General features: G+C 45.9%; 1 protein-coding gene across 1 annotated transcript in view; it reads right to left on the reverse strand.

Moving 5' to 3' along the window:
* CNTN4 (contactin 4) overlaps positions 1-21,965 on the reverse strand; it is a 122,150-nt gene that overhangs the window by 65,255 nt on the left and 34,930 nt on the right. Inside the window, exon 2 of the mRNA XM_018571640.1 lies at positions 21,783-21,898. Coding sequence (XP_018427142.1) covers positions 21,783-21,834 — 52 coding nt within the window. The 5' untranslated portion in view covers positions 21,835-21,898. The remainder of the gene's footprint in view (positions 1-21,782; positions 21,899-21,965) is intronic.

The following is a 21,965-nucleotide window of genomic DNA, read 5'->3' on the forward strand; positions in this document are numbered from 1 at the left end:
TAAGATTCACCATGTTAATATTAAATAGTCATTTTCAGTATTTATAAATCTGCAGCTTTCCATAAACTAATCCGTGCGGATCCCGCCATGATTGTCCTTGCATAGGCCACCGTGTTATGGGGTGACAACGCTCTGTCCGTCTCCTACCCAGATAGCAAGGATAACTTGCCACAAACTTGTGTCAGGGTTACATTGTAATTTTGTTAACTTGCTGCACACATTCCTGGCAGGTTGTAGACTCGCAGAACACTCGCAGCACAAGCTCTAGGCGACACTTTTTGAATGTCCACAGCAAGAGTCCTGCAGGTCTTAGCGAGAGCTCTGCAAGCTCGCTGGTCCGGAGACTTGCAATGCAGACTCGCTGTAATCGTGCAACAAAATTGTGAACCGCGGCAAGTCTGCAATAGTTTAGCGAGTCATTTTCAAGCTTGCAGCTCAATTGCTTGCTATCTGGGTAATTGTGTTTCTGTGTTGCCACCCTGTTCATTTCAGCACACATTACACAGGCACGTGTTGTCACCATCAGGAAGAACCCGCCCTGAATACAAAGCTGCATTAACTGTGTCATTAAAATCTGCCTGAAGCTTTAAAGAAGAACTCCATTTTTTTTTCCTCCAAGTAACCCATGTAATTGGGCTACAACCACACTGCAAAGGGTTAAGTGCTTGTTTTGGCTTGAGAGAGGGGGGAATAAAAAAGATATACTCACCTGATCCTCAGTCCTGCAGCAGTCAGCGCTCACCTCTATCCCCCTCCACTCCGGCTGTGGTATACTGTATCCCTCTGCGTCCTCAAGTCTAATGGACCTGCATTAGACGTGATGACATCATGAGTCCTTAGACCACCGTAGACCAGGGGAGAAGAGGCTGCAGGGACCGGTTTAGCAGCCAGGAGGGGCCAAGGGTCAGGTGAGTACACTTTCTTCATTTTCATCCCTTGGCCAAATGAATATTTGCCCTTGCAGGGTGTATGTATGTGTGTGTGTGTGTGTGTGTGTGTGTGTGTGTGTGTGTGTGTGTGGGTGGGTGTGGGGGGAGTAGTCCCACTGCAAGGGTTAATTTGAAAAAAATCCTGGAGTTCCTCTTTAAGATTTTGATGAAGTTTCCTCACACTTCCCATTATGTTTCTGGGACAGGAAGTGAAGTAAAATCTGCAAAATGGGACACAGACAGCAAGCCTCATACCACTCTACCCCTGCCTATTCAGCCATTTGTTTCATCCAGATATATATCTGCAGAACAGGAAGCCCCCCCTCCCTTCCCCCAGCTGGTCCACCATTCTGTGTGTCAGTCACTCCATCACCCCGAATGCCACTGACAGCCCTTCTACGCAGCTAATGAAAGACATCATCATGAAGCCAATCTCTGAAATATCATCTCACACAAGTCCTTGATAATTCAAATCTTATTTTAAGCACTAATATAAATTCAACCCCAGCAAATTAAAACAGTAAGAATTTATTGGATATGCAAATGAGATTATCTGGTATATAAATCTAATTACGAAGCAATTTCTTCTAACAGCAAGAATTGGGACAAGGCATACCCTTCAAAGAGCACCTGTAACCGTACAGCATGACATTCCGGGGGTCAATATCCAGCAAGGAGTTGTGACTACAACCTTGGGGGGGGATGGGTTCCCAGGACAACATTTTGATTGATTCATGGAATATCCGATTTCCTTAGGGGATCGGGAAGGATCCCCCGCTAGAGCGCATTGGACTGTCCTTTATAAGGGTTTTTTTGCCTTCCTCTGGATTAACCATTGATATAGGGTTCTGTATAGGTTGAACTTGATGGACCTTTTTTTTTTCAACATGACTAATTATGTAACTATTTGAGGCTTTCTCATATCAATTCATTTGTTGCATAAAAATAAAACATTTTCCTCCTTCGGCTTAGAAATCCTATTTTTATTCACTTGGATAATTGGGCTCTTTTATATGATAATATGGGAGAAAATGTATCAATTTCAAAACATTGTAGCTCTATCAAGAGGGTCAAAGTGCAGAAAAGAGAAGGGAAGAGGATGGGAAATCCTGTTCCCCTTTCCGCTGGAGGTATTTATGTCCTTGACCCAGTTCCATCATCCAGAGCCATCCACGCAGGAAGTGATGGGGAATGTTATGCTTTCTATTGCTCACAATTTGCTCATCCCATCGCCCACCTGCCCACGTACTGATAAACTGATCGAGGTTGCTGCCATTTTGGTGAGAGGCCTTTGTCTTTCCAAGTCTCTTATGTGTTATTAGATCAGGGGCAGGAATGGGATAGCATACTTGCAATGTCTACATACATCCCATAGTGAGTGCCGGACTAGATCAGGACAATTTTGTGTCATTTCTCTGTACAGGAACAACTCAGGTCACTGATAGAGCACACACATAAACAATTACACTATATTGCCAAAAGTACTGCAATGCCTTTACACGCACATGAACTTTAATGGCATCCCAATCTTAGTCCGTAGGGTTCAATATTGAGTTGGCTCCGCCCTTTGCCACTATAAGGACTTCAACTCTTCTGGGAAGGCGTCCACAAGGTTTAGGGGTGTGTCTATGGGAATGTTGGACCATTTGTGAGGTCAGGTACTGATGTTGGGGGAGGGGCTCGCAGTCTCCGCTCTAATTCATCCCAAAGGTGTTCTATCGGGTTGAGGTCATGACTCAAGGCCTTAAGAGTTCCCTTCACTGGAAATAAGGGGCCAAGCCCAACCCCTGAAAAACACCCCTCCCCCATAATCCCCCCTCCACCAAGCTTTAAACTTGGCACAATGCAGTCAGGCAAGTACCGTTCTCCTGTCAAGCCCCAAACCCAGACATGCCCATCGGATTGCCAGACAGAGAAGCGTGATTGGTCACTCCAGAGAACACGTCTCCACTTCTCTAGAGTCCAGTGGCGGCGTGCTTTACACCACGGCATCCCACGCTTTGCATTGCACTTGGTGATGTGCGGCTTGGATGCAGCTGCTCGGCCATGGAAACCCATTCCATGAAGCTCTCAGCGCACTGTTGTGGAGCCAATCTGAAGGCCACTCGAAGTTTAGAGGTCTGTAGCTATTGACTCTGCAGACAGTTGGAGACTTCTGCGCACTGTGCGCTTCAGCATGCGCTGACCCCGTTCTGTCATTTTATGTGGCCGTCCACTTCGTGGCTGAGTTGCTGTTGTTCCCGGTTGCTTCCACTTTGTTATAATCCCAGTAACAGGTGACCGCGGAATATTTAGTAGCAAGAGAATTTCACGGAACACCTGAATCCAATGATTTGGAGGGCTGTCCCAACTTTTGGCAATATAGTGTATCTTCTATGTGCCCTGTGACCCAGGGCACATTGGGTCGCTCTGGCTGGCATCTCATTGGGTCGCTCTGGCTGGCATCCCGCCCAGGATGCGGCTACATTGACTTGAGGGAGGTTGTGATGCATTGTGAAAAATTCAGACATATTGTATTGTTCCAAAGTTCACTGGAGCTCATCTGTAGTCATCTTCTGCATCTTCTGGACAGCCCTTCTCTCAGTGGATAAAGATCTATGAACAAGAACCATTCCTCTACCTTTTCCTATATAAAGCATTGCTCCTCTGGACTGTAGTAGAGCCTGTTTGCTGAACCATAGTTGCTTTCCACTTTACAAAAGGGCCACTTTACAATCGATCATGGACATGGACCATCAAGCCTTCCCCAGTATTTATGGCACCAAGGACATGAAGCCTGCAAATGTATTTGGCGACAATCGGGGAACATCTGGCCATTTAAAAAAACAGCTAGGTCTTGAGTTGCGGCTAATCTGCTGAGAATGTGCTGCGAATCCTCTGGTCTTGGTAATGATGACTATCACCAAAGTATGTCCAGTGGAAATATTAGGGTCCAGTGCATTGGAGTAGGCGAATGCTAATCTGAGAATCTCATCAGAAGCGGGAGGAGGCAGATTATAAATAATGCAAGCGTGACCCAGCGGTGTGAAAAGGTCACATGATCTAAGAGCGTGGCCATTCTCCCTGATACTAACTGGCCCCTAGGAGTTCTCCGATTGACTTTACTGGAATTGCTCTTTACATTTTTAAGATGGCATTGCAACGCTGCTTCCAGCTCAGCCAATAAAGCAAAATATTAATGCCATAAAAAAAGGAATACATTGAACTTTTCCTGAGAATTAATCAGAAAGGGTTCCATTGTTATTGGCTATTTAAAGGCAAACAAGGCACTCTATCTCCCCCCCCGCCACCCCCTAATTTTGGCAATAATCATCGGCCCGCTCATTAAATATGAAGAGCCTTTTACATCTTAAGGGCAAAAGGTACAGTGCCATTTAAAGTGGGATAATGGTCAGCTGTACGCACCCGCTCCTGAAAGTCATTACATTTGAGTCCCAGCAATCAGCGGCGGCGGCGGCACGGATCATAAACACCATGTGAATCCTACATGAATTTCCCACAATCCACCTGGATTTTTTTGGATGCAAGCTCGCTTTACCATGCAGTGGCCTATTAATTCCGCTAAAAGTTGGATGAATCTCCATTTTAAAATATTTCTAGGTCATGAAGTGCAAAATAACCTAAAATGAAGCCGTTCCTTCGCCTGCCCGCGCACTCAATTTCCTGATTAAATGATATCTTGGGATGATTGCTGCCAAGCGCTGGGGGCAAAGGGGGGCACTGCAAATCAATTGGGTCTATTTAAAGAGGGCCACTAAAGATCGTGTATAGCATTAAGGAGTCACCCATATTGAGAAATCCATGTGTAAATCGAACCAATAAGAGCGCCAAACAAACGTTTTGGGAGTCCAAAGTCTTTAATACATTCAACCAGAATTTCCCCCCCAAAAAACTCCTGGAGTTCAGCTTTAAAATACTTTGCACTCACAAGACGTTTGGTTGACACTCTTCTTCGCTGGATATTACAGGAGATGGTCGGAGACTGCAGATAATGGTTGGAGACGGGCAACCTGCTGCTGGAGACAGCCAGAGACCGGGGGACGTTTTACAAAAGACTTTTACAGACTGTTGCCATTACACTCCATTACTTCCATTTTTATGATCTTTTCAGGCCCCATAAAAATTACTATTTACTGTTCACCCCCAGTGAAAAGGAAAGGAAATAGACACAGTGTGAATTACCCCCCCCCTTCCCAAATATTTCACTGGCAGAAGCTGATGTAATGGATATCTTTCCTCGCCTCTGTTACGTGTAAAGATGATTGGCTTATTCCACTGACACTTTCAAAACCGCGGCTTTCCCTTCGTTCTTGCATTTGAAAATAACATATCAGTAATTTAGAGGCTGGGTGATAAGTTCCATGTCACATAACACTTTTGCTAGTTAAAGGAGAACTATGACGGGAGTGATTTCCACTCATCCTCATAGTTTCAATAGATAGCTCAATAGATGGAGAAGTGAGGGAACACGTACCGTCGCTCACTTCTCTATCCTGTCCCTGCAGAGAGCCATAATCCTCCTGTCCCATCGCACTCCTGACCGGACAAAAACCCAAATCCAACTGGGTGGGTGCGGTGGTGACAAAGTCGATTACAGTCCAGGAGAAGAGCCGGTATAAATGTGCAAGACTAAAGGGAAGGCCGGAGTTCAGCTTTAAACGTGAATCTCGGGGAAATTGAATGTACAAAAAAAAAAGAAACATCTATAACCCGGGTTTTTATCTTATTGTGTTGTCTCCCGGAGATATTACATGACAGACATAACAAAGTTATCCGCAGTCCAGGGCAGTGGCTCAGCCTGCCATCCTGTAATTACTGGACCAGCCAACAATTTGCTTTGTAGTTCGACGCGGAAATCTCGCACATACGCCGCAGACCGACCTTAAACCTTAACCGTGTAATATTCAGTTTAAAGGGAATGATTCATCAAACGGTATTATCTCCAGTGACATAAACAAAAGAGCTTATTTCACGCAGCGTGCTGCTTCAGACGCCATTAATTAGGCCCCCAAGAACTCCGCTCTGCCAATCCTTAAATATTGCACATGCTATATACATATATTTAAATACCTGGAAAAGGAGAGACAGCAAGCGTCTAGTATGGAAAATAAAGTAGAAATATAAACTCGATCATGAACTTTATTTCATGTAGAAGGTGCGTGCCATACCCCTGCTCTTCAGACATCACCCCACTGGTGAAGCGCATCCCCAAACTCTCTCCTTCCTGGAAGCTTACCACCCTTGTCTACCCATCATCTTACAAAGCAGATGTTTCAAGTTGTAAGCCTGATTTCAATCTGGAGATTTAATATTAAAGGAGAACTATGGGGTTTAAAGGAGAACTATGAGATGAGTGATTTCCACTCACCTCATAGTTCTAGCCGACCTGTGACAATGAGACTGTCACAGGTCGGCTCAGTAGATCGGGAGGTGAGCGAACACATACCGGCGTTCCCTCACCTCTCGATCCTGTCACGCCTCTCTGCCGTGACAGGGGAGGGGCTGGATTCCACCCTCCCCGCTCCGATCCGCCAGTGCTGACTGGCGGAACGGACGGGGGAGGGACGGGTAGGCAGATAGGCCTCTAGATAGGCAGAGCCAGCTGTCACTTACGCAGCTTGGCGGATCCCGTCATCTACGTCGGGATCCGCTCCAGGTGCGGCGTCTCAGTATACCGCGAGCTGTAGCTCCCTATATACTGAGCTTAGGGTGACGGGAGGACGCTAGTTTGTGTCCTCCCGTTACCCTAAGGAGAACTATAGGGAAAAACGCTGACCCCATAGTTCTCCTTTAAGGCTTTTCCCTATAGTTCTCCTTAGGGTAACAGGAGGACACAAACTAGCGTCCTCCCGTTACCCTAAGCTCAGTATGCCGCGAGCTGTAGCTCATCATGATGTCACACATGATACTGCTTTCCATTGGTCAAAACAAAAAATTGCTTTAAAAACACAAACTCGTGCTTTAAAAAGTGCAAAAAAGCTCTGAAAAAGCTTGGAAATGGCCTGAAAAAAAGTGTGAATTTCAAACAACTCATCGGGGGGAATTGTTTGGGTCCTAAAAGATGTGAAATGCTGGAGGACAACATCATGGTAAAAAGTGAGAGTAAAGTAAAAAGCAGCAAATTACCCTTTAATGCCGTTTGCTGGATACATTCAGCAAACAGAAACATTGTTTCATTGTTCATTAACATTTTACACTGTGTTTTTCAATATGCATTCTTTGATGTGGTAATGATTGTTGAAAGAACAGCAGCATAAATGTTAAAACCTTGTGCTTGTTTTTAATTTTGGATCCTTGTTAATAGTTCATGTTCTGTGGTTAGGGCTGATACTCATCAGATGTTAATCCTTGTAATTAAGGAAAGCTCTCTGCCGACTGGACGATCTATTTGAATGAATCTAGCTCAGTGTAAGCACTCTGCAAATGTGAGCCATTATCCTCATGACCAAATTCCACAGTGTGAAACGCGTCAAGGCTTTATTGCTGTACTTTGCCACCACATTAATCTTTCCGTAAGAGTCACCTCACTGCTTTCTTTATGAACCTTGGTAATGTATTCAGTGCATGTGCTGATTCACTTCGGGTTCACATGTAACAATAGGTAAAGGCATGCAACATGTCTTTACCAAGTTATACCCATGACCCATGAGGAAGGGTTAGGACTGTTGTTCACTTTGTATGTGCACGTGTACTGAGAGGAGGGGAGAGAGAAAAGAAGAGAGGCATAGAGAGGAGAGAGAGAGGAGAGAGACTGCGGGGCCCTGGAAGATGCGGTCCACTTCCTGCTACAGTGCCCCAAGTACTCTGCACTCTCATCCTGGACTTCACCTCTATAGAAGAGACGAGGAGACTCCACATTGTACTGGGAGAAGAGGAGCCGACAGTGAATAGTAGAGAGAGAAGAGAGGAGAGAGAGAGAGAGAAAAGAGAGGAGATAGAGATAGATAGACGAGAGGAGAGAGAGAAGAGAGGAGAGAGAGAGAGATATGAAAGAGAGAGAAAGAAAGAGAGAGAGAAAGAAAAGAGAGAAGAGAGAGAAAGAGAGAGAGAGAGAGAGAGAGAGAGACTGCGGGGCCCTGGAAGATGCAGTTCACTTCCTGTTACAGTGCCCCAAGTACTCTGCACTGAGAGACACTCACTTGCCCGAGGCTCTCCGCTCTCATCCTGGACTTCACCTCTATAGAAGAGACGAGGAGACTCCACATTGTACTGGGAGAAGAGGAGCCGACGGTGAAAATATCTGCACAATATGTCACAGAATGTCACCGACTGAGAGGAACATGAGAGATCCTGAATAATCCCCAACATGGACTCACCCCCCTTTCCCCCTTTATATTATCCCTTACCCCTGACAATGTCCCCTGACTTACCTATTCCCCCCATATCATTCTTTACCTCTAACAATGTTCTACTACCCCCCACCACCCATCTATCCCATAAACCTCCCCATATGCTTTGGCAATGCTAAAAGAGGGAGGGAGAGAGAGAGAAGAGAGAGAGAAGAGAGGAGAGAGATAGAGAGAGAGAGAGAGAGAGAGAGAGAGAGAAGAGAGAGAGAGAGAGAAGAGAGAGAGAGAGAGAAGAGAGGAGAGAGAGAGAAGAGAGAAAGAGAGGAGAGAGACCCATGTATTAAGTCCCCAAGTGGTGAACCAAGCAGCAAAGGACCTCCACAACATACTACACACCATCGCAGAGACGTCCAACATTAAAAAAAGTCATCTTCCAGAAACCCTCCAATAAACAACCCAACATATGGTTTGACAGAGAATGCAGAACAGTAAGAAACACCTTTTACGAAAAGTCTCAAATAAAGAACACAGGAACCCCGACAACACCGACCTGAGGATCGCTCATGGCGTCCTACAGAAAAATGACAAAGAAATCCTCAAAAAGAAAAAGCAAAGCTTCATCTCCAAAAACCTTCAACAACTGGAAGAGGCTCTTCAGGAAAACTCTTTCTGGGAAATCTGAAATCAAATCGGCTCAGGATCCAAGAAAAACAAACACCACATGCAAAAATGGCAACAGCTGGCTCAACTACTTCAAGAGCCTGTACAAAGATATGGCAGCCTGACATTAGAAAGGACTCAGCAAATGAAGAGAAAAGTCATGAAAGCACCGTGATCACCCTTCATGTTCATTCATGTGGCCATGCTGATTCTACTACCGTGTTTCCCCGAAAAAAAGACACTGTCCAGGTCTTATTTTCGGGGTAGGTCTTTTTTTTTTTTTTAATGTACAACAATCCGCACTTATTCATGTAGAAAAATATGGTGATCAGAGCAATCAGGGGTGCCGTACCTTTCCAAGAGCAGTTTGCTAACCAATCGCTGGCCAGAATGAGCGAAGCGCGCTTTCACTATCCATTCCTCACAGGCGGAATGCATTTGGTATCACTGTGACAGGAGTCGGCGCTATAGAGGAAGCATCGGCTTATGCGGCTCTGCTCCCTCTGCTGCCGCCTCGCTTCCTCTAGCGCTGGTTTTGTTGGCACCGCTGATTCTCTCCCGCCTCTCCCACGGCTCTTCAAGTTCCCCCTTATTCCACCACCGGCCCTGAGAATCAGGGCATCCGTCAGAAATTTTGGGGCCCCTTACACGGCTTTAGGCCGCCACCCCCGCCGCTGGCCACGGGCTTAGTGACGCGCTGGACACAGGACCCACTTGAGAGTGACAATGCAGAGCCCACCATAGATGCTGCCCATCTGAGACTGTCTATGGTGGGCTCTGAAGGAGTCTCAGGTGGGCTGGTCAGGGCTGCATCCCTCCTTTCATTCTTACCTTCCTAGCTCCTCTTACCTGCACACGTGGCCTCGTCTGCCGCCGGACAGGCCAGAAGTGACGTCACGTCACTAACGTGACGTCACTTCCGGCCAGTACGACATCAGACGAGCAGCATCGCTGATGGGGCCCCAGCTTGTCTCGAAGCTGCTGGAGCGGCAATGCTGGGGCCCTGCGCTGCTAGGGCCAGTCCTCCGCCTCCTCGTCCTTCACCGTCGGCCGATAGTCATGTAAGGGACCCGGGCCCCCCCCCCAGGCTGCCCAGGCCCCTTACATGAGTATCGGCCATACCCCCCTGATGGCTGCCCTGCTGGGAATGGTCACAACTAGGTCTTATTTTCGTGGTAGGTCTTATTTTCGGGGGAACCACAGTAAACCATTGGCTCACCAGCCACATCCCTATAACTAACTATAGCAGCTGTATACTGCAGAGGAAAGGTAAAATGGGTGAGGTGATTTGCAGCAGATAACGGATTAATTATTCAGCAATCAAACCAGTTAAGAAATTCCAGTCACAATTTGTTTCTTATATTTAGTTTAAAAACTGAAGTTTTCTTCTAACCTCTTCTAGAGTTATTATATCTCGTATCCTATACGCAGCAAAGTCCTTAATCACAAGACATTGGCTCTCACCCTCCTCCCCCCCTAACTTCTCTGAGGTGGTTCACCTAACAAATCTGCAATGCGCATACGAACGCATATACTCTTACAAGAATCGTACGTTCCACCTGTTCCATAAACAATGGCACCGATGACTTACGAGCACAAATTACTCATCGTGACCTTGTCCTTTATCCTTTATTGACATTGTTTGTCCATTTTTGTTCTTATGGTTTTTTACAGCCTTCTGTTCTATAATCATAGTGTGGTTAATGCTCCCTGACTATATATGCATTATCACTCTTTCCAGCACCGTTGAAATCCACGTTGAATTTACGTATCTTAGGTGCTATTTACATATGCGACACTTACTTGTACCGTATTTTGTCACATGTTCACCACACATGTATCGTGGTTGTTTTGTTTTCATTGTTCTGCGTTATACAAAAACATGCAATAAAAGACATATTGGAAAAAAAAAAAAAACGGAAGTTTTCGTCATATACATTTGTAAATATTTAAAGCCACGCCCCCAGATAAAGGTGTGTCTATAAAGTGTAATTCTACTCTGATCTATAGATGAGCCCATAATGGGAAACAAACATTCCGCACAAGACTCTGCGCCTAGGAAGCCCAGACTTTCTGGCAGCATCTGAAGAACCCTATGTCAGGAACCTCTGCTGTAGCTGGCGGTGGTTCTACCTGCTGAGCCACCTAAGAACCATAGATAGCTCCTTGCCCGATCTCCTGTGTAATCCTCAGTTATACCTAATCAGATGCTGAACTCTGACCTCCTTGCTCCTCCCTTGAACTTCCTTTTTAAGCCCCGCCTCTGCACTTCCTCTTTTCCAGATTATTGTGCTCCTGCCTTGATCTTGCTTCCTGCTCCCTCCGTGCTACAATCTGCTACTACTGCTTCCCGTGTACCGACCTTTGGCTGCTGATTCACCGACTACTCTCTCCGCCTCCTGCTACATACCTGATACCTTTGGCTCCTGACCTCGGCTTGTTCGCTGGCTACGCTTCTGCCTGCTCCTCCACCACTACCCTCTGCTTGTGTACCAAACCCGACCTGTTATTAGGGTTGCCACCTTCTCTTCAAGCGAAACCCGAACATTCGAGCGAACGCGGACATTTTTTGTGGAGAATGAGTGGTGGCTCATTTATATGCAAATAGCGCCTCCCATTCATATGTAAATATCACAGTTGAGACTATTTTAAGTGGGGGAGGGGGGGCAGTAGCCCCTATGTTCATTTTGGTTGCCCCTGTCTGCCTGACATCTTGTGTCCGGGTTTCTGCTGCCATGAAACCTGGACACAGCATTCAAAACCCAGACTGTCCGGGTGAATCCTGGACAGGTGGCAACCCTACCTGTTATACTACGAATTGCCTGCTGCTTCAGATGCTGGACTCTGAGCCTGATCCCAGATCGTGACACCCCAGTTGGGTTTGCACCAAAAACATCAGAACCGTCACGTGGCAGCTGCAAAATCAATTCATGACTAGCAGAAAATTACACAGTTCACCTATAGAAATTTCGCAGCAGTCAATCCTGCCAGCCAGGGCAGTTTATGAAGAGGATGGGGCTACATCCAAGACAGCTTTATCGCAATGGATTAAAGTTTGGTTGCTCCCATAGATTGCAATACAACCAAACTATACAAAAGCCTTTTGATGTAACTGTGCAGCTTTATACACGTTTGCAAATTATTGCAATGAAGTTCTTTGCATTAAGTTAGTTAGGTTCTCTTTGCCTGCTGCAGTTTAGATATCTTGTGAGTGCAGATCTATATGGAACGAACACTAAAAATCTCACAGCACAAGCCAACGTTACATCATATGTCCATCGAGTTCAAACAAAAGACAAAAAATAAATGAAAAAACATCCCGTCCTATAAACACCATACCTGCAGGCAGGGCCGGATTTACTCTCTCTGCTGCCCCAAGGCCAGGTTCCTCAATGCGCCCCCCTACCCGCCAACCCCTCCCCCCATGGAGAATGGCAAAATCCAGCCCGGTCTACAGTCGATTTTACTCTCTCTGCTGCCCCAAGGCCAGGTTCCTCAATGCGCCCCCCTACCCGCCAACCTCCCCCCATGCAGAATGGCAGACCTGAAGGCTGTATACAAGTGATCTCGGCGACATCGCCGGGATCACTTGTACAAAACAAGCGGCGGCTTCCCCACTGTACACTGAGCTCTGCTTGTCCAAAGCCGGGCTAAATGTAGAAAACAACTACCCGCCCGGAACTGCTTGTCCCGGGCATCAGGAGATAGGAATTCCACACCCCTGCTGCCCCTCTACTCCCTGCTGCCCCTCTACTCCCTGCTGCCCCAAGGCCGGGCCTTGGTTGGCCTTGCGGGAAATCCGGCCCGGTCTGCAGGCGATCTAGAGCAAGGCTGAAATCTTTGTAAAGCATAATCTAGTTTGCTGTAACAGGCAAATGTTCCTTCCTGATTATCAAAGACAACGAGACACTCATTCAATAATGCCATTAGAGACTTGTAGAATGTCAAAATTTGGTTTGATTTTAACATTTAAATTTGGAAATGAATGGAGTTCCTTGAATGAAACATTTCCATCAATATTTTCTGTCACTATCTCCGATTTGACCCCATTAACTATTAGAAAATTGAACAAACATTTCAAAAACAATGCTTTCGACCAAAATTCTACTGGTGCAGCCAGCTCGGGGCTTAACACAGCAGCGGTTTTTCAATCAAGCCTTGTTGTGTTCACCTATCCATTCCAGAGGTCAGCGACAGAGAGTTTGCAGGCATGGAATCCACAGCATTCTCTCTACTACGAAGAGTTTTGCCCGCATTCAGCTCTGTTCAAGGAAAGCGTGTTTTCCTTATAGATCACTCGATGCCTTGAGTCATTGTTTACGTTTTCCAAGCACCATTCGGCTGGAAGTGTCAAAGTGTCACCTCTGATGGAGCGGCGCTGCTTTTTATAAATACGGAACGACACGACATATATAAAAAATGTTTTTTAAAAAGAAGAAGACAGCGGGAGAACCAACAACATAAAAGAGAGAAAATACGGAGAGAAAAAAAAGGAGATAAAAGAAACAAGAATCATAGAGAAGAACAAAAATAATGTGGACAATGGCGGGGAATGAAAATTGGGAGCGAGGTGACGGACAATGGGATCAATTAACAAAGTTAGAAAAGATAATTTATCCATGTTCCTAATTTTATCTCAGGATAATTTTCTCCTAAAATGTTCAGTTCATAAGCACAGATATCACATAGGCCCCAATTACATGGGCTGATCAGGAGGGGGTCCGGGCATTGGATTGTGTTTGTCCTGAGTCGGGGATAACCAAGTGTAAAACAGGTCTGTCGTCTGTTTTCCCTCGGCTGCCCATAAACTTACATTTGGTACCTAATCGGGTATCTGGCAATGGAGAAAAAAACTGAAATGACCGTACCCCATATCGGTTTATGGGGAATCGGGTATAAACAAACATGTGTCCACTTACATCAAATTTCACCCATCCGGCATGGTCAGGTCTGTCGAAACAGAACATTAACCTAGCTGGGGTCAGGGGTGGATGGGTGTCCATTTACACCCAGCTGCCCATAGACTTACATTGGGCTTCCTATATGAGTTCGCCTAAAAAAAACTGACAGGCGGATCCATTCGGACTGCCTGCGTGAAAGGGGCCTCATGTGTTCAATCGTTATTTCCTGCTTAAAAATGGGATATATAACGCCCAGTCACACCTGGTGCATTGCTTGAAGTCACACATTAACGTGTTGCATTACGGTGGCTCATTTAAATGAAAGGGACAAAAAAGAAGAAAAATCAGACATGCATTATTTTTTCCTGAAACATTGAACCACAATGCTTGTTAGTGTGTTACCGTGTGTCTTGGTGCGCTGCAATGCATGTGTATCGGAGGGCGTTGGTTTAAAGCAACGGGGTGCCATTGACAATAAATGGCACTGCAATGCTCTGATGCAAGTAAATCTTTAAAAAAAACAGTCAAGTAACTTAATCATTACCGAAAATGTATCTTATTTGTGTATCACTCGGCTGTAGATCCTCCAAGCATCTCTGAATTGGTGCTGGCACTGTCCTTCCTTCTGGAGGGGGGCTACGTCTGTTCCCCATGGTCCCTGTGTTTGTTGTAAAGAAGACACCGCTCCAAGCTCGCTCCCGGGATGGACTACAATCTCATGGTTTAGTTTTATCATTTGTATTGAGATTGTAGTCCATCCAGGGAGCGAGCTTCGAGCGGCGACTACCCTGTTTCCCCGAAAATAAGACCTACCCTGAAAATAAGACCTAGTTGTGACCATTCCCAGAGCCGGTGGTGGCATAAGGGGGAACTTGAAGAGACGCGGGAGAGGCGGGAGAGAACCAGCGGTGCCAACCAAGCCAGCGCTAAAGGAAGCGGGGTGGCAACGGAGGGAGCAGAGCCGCATAAGCCGATGCCTCCTCTATAGTGCCGGCTCCTGTCACAGGAGGAGTGATACCAAATGCCCTCCGCCTGTGAGGAATCGATGGTGAAAGCGCGCTTCGCTCATTCTGGCCAGCGATTGGTTAGCAAATTCTCTTGGAAAGATACGGCACCCCTGACTGCCCTGATCACCATATTTTTGTACATGAATACATGTAGACTTTTCTTCATGAATAAGTGAGGATTGTTGTACATTAAAAAAAAATAAGACCTACCCCGAAAATAAGACCCAGTGTGTTTTTTTGAGCCAAAAAAAATATAAGACAGTGTCTTATTTTCGGGGAAACACGGGTACTTTACAACACACACAGGGACCATGGGGAACAAAAGTAGCCCCCCTCCAGAAGGAAGGACAGTGTCAGCACCAATTCAGAGATGATTGGAGGATCTACAGCCGAGTGATACACAAATAAGATACATTTTACATAATAGTTAAGGGACTTGAATATATATTTAGGATTTAATTCCTTGGATTAGTGTGGCTTTAAGTGGAACATAACACCCTACATTGCACGCTGTCAGTTTCTGCACATGAACCTAAATTGTTACATTTGAGTCAACACATTCAGTCATTGGAAGACAAATGCTTCCACTCCCTTATGGCGAATGTACGGCGCTTACGAGGGCTGGTTAATACATCTATTTTGGCTTTCACTCCAAGGGTTAAAGATGCTTCAGATTACCAGCCAAGAGCGACGGTCAGATAATGACTGGCAGAAATGCAAAAACGATTTCAGAGAAGTTAAATGGAATTCCTGCACTTGTGATGTGGCAGCAATATGACATTTACATGCAATTGGTCTCAACCATAAGAAGGGAAAGAAAGACCAAAGGTGACATCATACAGGTTATTTGTTGTTTTTGTAATAGAAGATGCTCCTTCTACTTCTAATCCTAAAACTAAGGCTGCTTTGGATGGATCCATGTTTGCATTGCATCTGATAAATCTGCTACAATAAATGAGCAAATGATTGCGGAAACCTCAACATCACACCTATATGAGCTTGTTGGATATTCCATTCCAAAACCATGGTCATTATTATGCGGTTTCCTCCCTTCTTTTGCAGTGAAAGCATCTTCCACTTTTCTTGGAAAGCTTACCACAAGATTTTGGAGGGTGTCTGTGGGAATTTTTCCCCATTTGTGATGTCAGGTACTGATGCTGGATGAGAAGACCTCAGCCAACATCAATTGGCAATGCAGTTTATATCAAAGGGGCTCAGTAGGGTTAAAGTGACATTAAACCCTCAGATTTTTTAACATAAAACAATACTGTAATGTGCGCCTTACTGTAATCCATGGTTGTTTCCCTTCTCTTAGCTGATCTTCCTTTTAAATCTGTATCTGTTCTCATGCTGGGGGAGAACTTCTGTTTTGCAGCAGACTGCCTTGTCTCAGGAATGGATACACGGTGTCTGTGTATACGTGTGTATAGGCTTGAAACCTGAGCCAGCACTACAGGAAGAGGCCTTGAGCTGAAAAGGGAAGTTCTCCCCACGCATGAGAAGACATGAGGATTTAAAAGGAAGATCAGCTAAGAGAAGGGAAACAACCATGGATTACAGTAGGGCGCACATTACAGTATTGGTTTATGTTAAAAAATCTGAGGGTTTAATGTCACTTTAAGGTCAGGGTTCTGTAAGGGACACTTCAGTTGTTTACGAACTGGTCAAACCCTGTCTTTCTGGAGCTGGCTTTGTACACAGAGGATAGTCATGGTGGAGCAGAAAAGGGCCTTCACCAAACTGTTACCACAAATGTGGAAGGATACAATTGTCTAAAATATCTTTGTATGGTGTAGTAATAACTGCGCCATCCACTGGAAACAGCTAAAATTAATAATTTGGAGTGGTGTCCACATACTTTTGTTTTTACATACAATGTATCCTTTTATCTCCAGCAGGTTACCTAGAAAAGGTTGAGGTGAGATAATCAGCATAAAGAGTCAACTGGCTAGGTAAAAAAAAAAAAAAAAAGCTTCCCCAATAACTTTCACAGCTCATTCTCTTTCCCTGTCCCTCTCTATAAGAAAAACCGTGACCCTTTGCCGAATTGAGCTGCCAGGTTTGTGTGCGGGTTGGCAGAGAGTGGTGCCAAGAAGTCTTCAGGCTCCCTAGCACTGGTCATATACTCAGCAATGTTCTAACTATTGAAATCATCTTGCGACCAGATTTTATTTGCAACAATTATTAAACAGTTTAAGGCCAAGCACGGCCAACATATATTGGAGAGTGTGATGGCTCGTTCAATTGTTTTTGGATGTTGGAAGTGCAGGAAAGCCTTCCATTGTATGACCAGCGTAACAGCTGAAGTTCCTCCCCAGAGTTGGAGGACGTTGCTGCCCAATCTCTAAAAATGGCGATGGTTCTAGTTAGCCAGTAAACCACATGTGATGCTTTAGCATTGTCCTGGATCTGGGACCATGTCCTGCAGTCAGGCAATGGTGGCCGCCAGTTCTCCATGGGAGTGCTGGCTGTCTGGTAGGCAAGAGCCACTCTGACAGGATCTCTTTGACACAATTGTTTCAGACCTTGCCATGTAGAGAGGTACGGGCGATTTCCCCCCCATGTGACGGGACCACATAGAGTTATTCCTACAAGCGTGCAGTCACAATGTGTAATCTGTCAGCCTCACCCCTGACACTGTAACAAGTGTAACAGCAACTGTAACATTTATTTGAGCATCAAATTCAGTGGAAGAGCACGTCTGAGGTGTTTTAGACTTTAATAACAATGTCATCATTTTTGAGCCGTGTTCTGGTTTTCACATTGTTACAGGCCCAGTGTGTGCTCGAGTTCCACAGCGTCTCAGAAAATAAGTAAAAGCGCCTACAAACATTAAAAGGTTTGGGGAGATGATCTGACATCAGTGGAACAGTTGGCACAATTTTAATCAAAAGGAAACATGGACAGATGAGAATTTTTCTGTCCAATTCTGATCTTAGTCGGGACTGTCTGAAGCGTGAGAGCCATCACCTATTAGAGAGCGGCTAAGTTAGATTCATGGCAGGGTGAAGCATTACCACCATCGTGTTGCGGTAACACACATTAAATGCAATGGTACAAGGCAGTGACAGTCATTCTGGATGGCATTTCGAAGCACCTTGTGATGGATGTTCCGTGTTTCCCCGAAAATAAAAAATAAGACACTGCCTTATATTTTTTTTTGGCTCAAAAAAACATACTAGGTCTTATTTTTGGGGTAGGTCTTTTTTTTTTTTTTTTAATGCACAACAATCCGCACTTATTCATGTAGGAAAGTCTACATGTATTCATGTACAAAAATATGGTGATCGGGGCAATCAGGGGCGCCGTACCTTTCCAAGAGCAATTTGCTAACCAATCGCTGACCAGAATGAGCGAAGCGCGCTTTCACTATCGATTCCTCACAGGCGGAGTGCATTTGGTATCACTCCGCCTGTGACAGGAGGCGGGGCTATAGAGGAGGCATCGGCTTATGCGGCTCTGCTCCCTCCGCTGCCGCCTTGCTTCCTCTACCGCTGGTTTAGTTGGCACCGCTGATTCTCTCCCGCCTCTCCCGCGGCTCTTCAAGTTCCCCCTTATGCCACCACCGGCCCTGGCAATGGTCACAACTAGGTCTTATTTTCAGGGTAGGTCTTATTTTCGGGGAAACAGGGTAGTCGCCGCTCGAAGCTCGCTCCCTGGATGGACTACAATCTCAATACAAATGATAAAACTAAACCATGAGATTGTAGTCCATCCCGGGAGTGAGCTTGGAGCGGTGACTACCTTATAACACACGCAGGGACCATGGGGAACAGACGTAGCCCCCCTCCAGAAGGAAGGACAGTGCCAGCACCAATTCAGAGATGCTTGGAGGATCTACAGCCGAGTGATACACAAATAAGATACATTTTCGGTAATGATTAAGTTACTTGACTGTTTTTTTTTAAGATTTACTTGCATCAGAGCATTGCAGTGCCATTTATTGTCAATGGCACCCCGTTGCTTTAAACCAACGCCCTCCGATACACATGCATTGCAGCGCACCAAGACACACGGTAACACACTAACAAGCATTGTGGTTCAATGTTTCAGGAAAAAATAATGCATGTCTGATTTTTCTTCTTTTTTGTCCCTTTCATTTAAATGAGCCACCGTAATGCAACACGTTAATGTGTGACTTCAAGCAATGCACCAGGTGTGACTGGGCGTTATATATCCCATTTTTAAGCAGGAAATAACGATTGAACACATGAGGCCCCTTTCACGCAGGCAGTCCGAATGGATCCGCCTGTCAGTTTTTTTTTAGGCGAACTCATATAGGATGCCTAAAGGATTTTCGGGGTTGGTCTTATTTTGGGGGAAAAAGGGTACATTGCAGTGCAGCACGACATGTGGCAATGCACTAACGTGTGTTGTGTTGTGCTGAATACACGTAACCACAATAAGATGGTGTGAATGGACCCTCAGGGGTTACGCATCAGGTGAGGCATAGGGTGCAATGGTACTGATTGAGTTTAGGCCCAATTGAATTCACATAAATTGATATGCAATCAGATAGCTTTTACCAACCTCCACCTTGCAACAGCAGTAGTACTCAGAGTCTAAATATGACTGCTCAATAGGCACCCAGTGCACTCAGTGATCAAAACTCAGAACAGACCTGGTCAGACCTGCCCCCTTCAACCTTTTCTGCATCTCAAGTCTGTGTGAGGGGTGTGGCTGTCACTCAGCTCTGCCACCGCAGAGCACTGCAGGTAATGGTTGGAAGCAGCATTTTAAAACTTCTGGCAGAAAATAGTCACAAATTATAACATGTAGGGGGTGCAGAACTACAAAATAATAGAAAGGTATAAGAAGGTATAAGACTTCAATTTGGCTTGGATTGTTAAATATATTTCTGCTCGCTTTGGAGAGAGGTTTCCTGTAACTTCCTGCTGTCTCCCTGAGACAGGAAGTAGAGGGAAATTGCAATGATGGGACACAGAAAGCAAATTACAAAAAAAACTGAAAGGAGTAATAATCATTCCTCTACCTAAAACTACCCTCCGCCCCCCTCCCACCAAAAAAAGCTGCAGGGCAGAGCAGTTACATACCGGATCAAAACTGCGTCCAATGTATTCCAATGGTATTTTGGGCTCTAGTTCACACCGCAGCGTTCAGTTCCAAAGCATGTAAAAAAACTGCAGCAAGCCCTATTTTACCTGCTCTGGAACGCTCTGGAACGCATGCAAACACATCAAAAACGCATGCAAACAGCCCGGTACGCATCACTTATACAGTATACAGTATTTGCTGCCATTCAGCGAACTTCCTACATCTTCCTAATGCATGTGTTTTATATGACACTGATTGATTCTCCACCACTGAATGCTTGGTGAAAGTCACATTCACTACCTTCTAAATAAGCCGCTACGAGTTAAAGCGGAACTCCGATCACAAAACCTCTCATTTAAATATATCCCTCAATAGTCGCAAAGGATGTGAATCCGCTCTGTGTGCACCAAATGTATTTGCAACCTCAGATATCACCTTGTAGAAACAGCAGCGACTTAATCCCTGTGCTGTACATGGCTCGTGCAGAGAAAAGAGCTGTGAGAGGCCCAGCAGGCCCCCACCCACTACAAAAACTACAGGAGGGGGCGGAGACAAGGGTCTTTATTACAGGAGGGGGCGGAGACAAGACCAGTCACCCTGCACAAGGAGAGAGCAGCAGTGATCGGTCTTTATTACAGGAGGGGGCGGAGACAAGACCAGTCACCCTGCACAAGGAGAGAGCAGCAGTGATCGGTCTTTATTACAGGATGGGGCGGAGACAAGACCAGCCACCCTGCACAAGGAAAGAACAGCAGTGATCGGTCTTTATTACAGGAGGGGGCAGAGACAAGCCCAGTCACTCTGCACAAGGAGAGAGCAGCAGTGATCGGTCTTTATTACTGGAGGGGGCGGAGACAAGACCGGTCACACTGCACAAGGAGAGAGCAGCAGTGATCGGTCTTTATTACTGGAGGGGGCGGAGACAAGACCGGTCACACTGCACAAGGAGAGAGCAGCAGTGATCGGTCTTTATTACTGGAGGGGGCGGAGACAAGACCAGTCACCCTGCACAAGGAGAGGGCAGCAGTGACTAGTCTTTATTACTGGAGGGGGCGGAGACAAGACCAGTCACTCTGCACAAGGAGAGAGCAGCAGTGATCGGTCTTTATTACTGGAGGGGGCGGAGACAAGACCGGTCACACTGCACAAGGAGAGAGCAGCAGTGATCGGTCTTTATTACTGGAGGGGGCGGAGACAAGACCGGTCACACTGCACAAGGAGAGAGAGGGCAGCAGTGACTAGCCTTTATTACAGGAAGCTCCAGGTCTCACACTGGATTACTGCAGCTCTTGTATGAGGACAATGTCCGCTGATGCCAGATTAGTTGTTTGGGTGTTAGGGGGTTAAAGGTTATTTTTATGGGAGGTGTTAGGTTTAGTATTGGGATTCACGGAGGGTTAAATGTTGGGGATGAATCAGATGTTAGGTGCATATTGGAAAAATGTTTTATTTGTTCTTGTTGTCAGCACTGAAAAGGTGTGTGCCAAGAGTTACTGCATCGAGCGTCCAGCGCCGACACCCAGCACACCAATAACAGACAGCGGAGTCATCAAACAACAGGACACATGAACTCATCAGAAGCCAGTGATGTGCTGGAGGTTTGAGGCACGTGGAACCTCATCTAGGTCGCCGGCTTCCGGTGACTCGAATGACCCCCGCTGCAGGAAATAAAGGTCTTCCGACAACAAAGCTGACATCAAAGGCAACCAGATGATGCCACGCACATACAAAACACGAGGCCTGGGCGCCGAAACGCCAGATGCGCAGCCCAAACTCCGAGCCCCTTTGTGCGCCGCAGAATTCGAGGCCGTCAGGCACATGTCAGCAGAAGCCGAGCCGGAGCCTACGAGCTTCCTAATTGGCCCCCGAAGTGGGACCTGAATTCCCCTAAGCACGGCAAGAAGTATTTTTAATACCATGAACTGTGAATGGATACCTTACCTGCCAGACACACGAACCAGCGAAACGCCAGCAGTTTCCATAGCAACCTCATCCTCGTTTGGTGGGGTCGAACGCTTCTCCGGCCTCTGGGATCTGCAGCGAGTTCACACGTTTATCTGCGGAAGAGAAAACAAAAAAGAGTGGAAGTTTGTGATTTTCTGTCTGTTGTCACCGTCACCCCCC

Source organism: Nanorana parkeri, unplaced genomic scaffold (assembly GCF_000935625.1).
Source record: "Nanorana parkeri isolate BGI_ZX_2015 unplaced genomic scaffold, ASM93562v1 scaffold1798, whole genome shotgun sequence".
NCBI lineage: Eukaryota > Metazoa > Chordata > Amphibia > Anura > Dicroglossidae > Nanorana > Nanorana parkeri.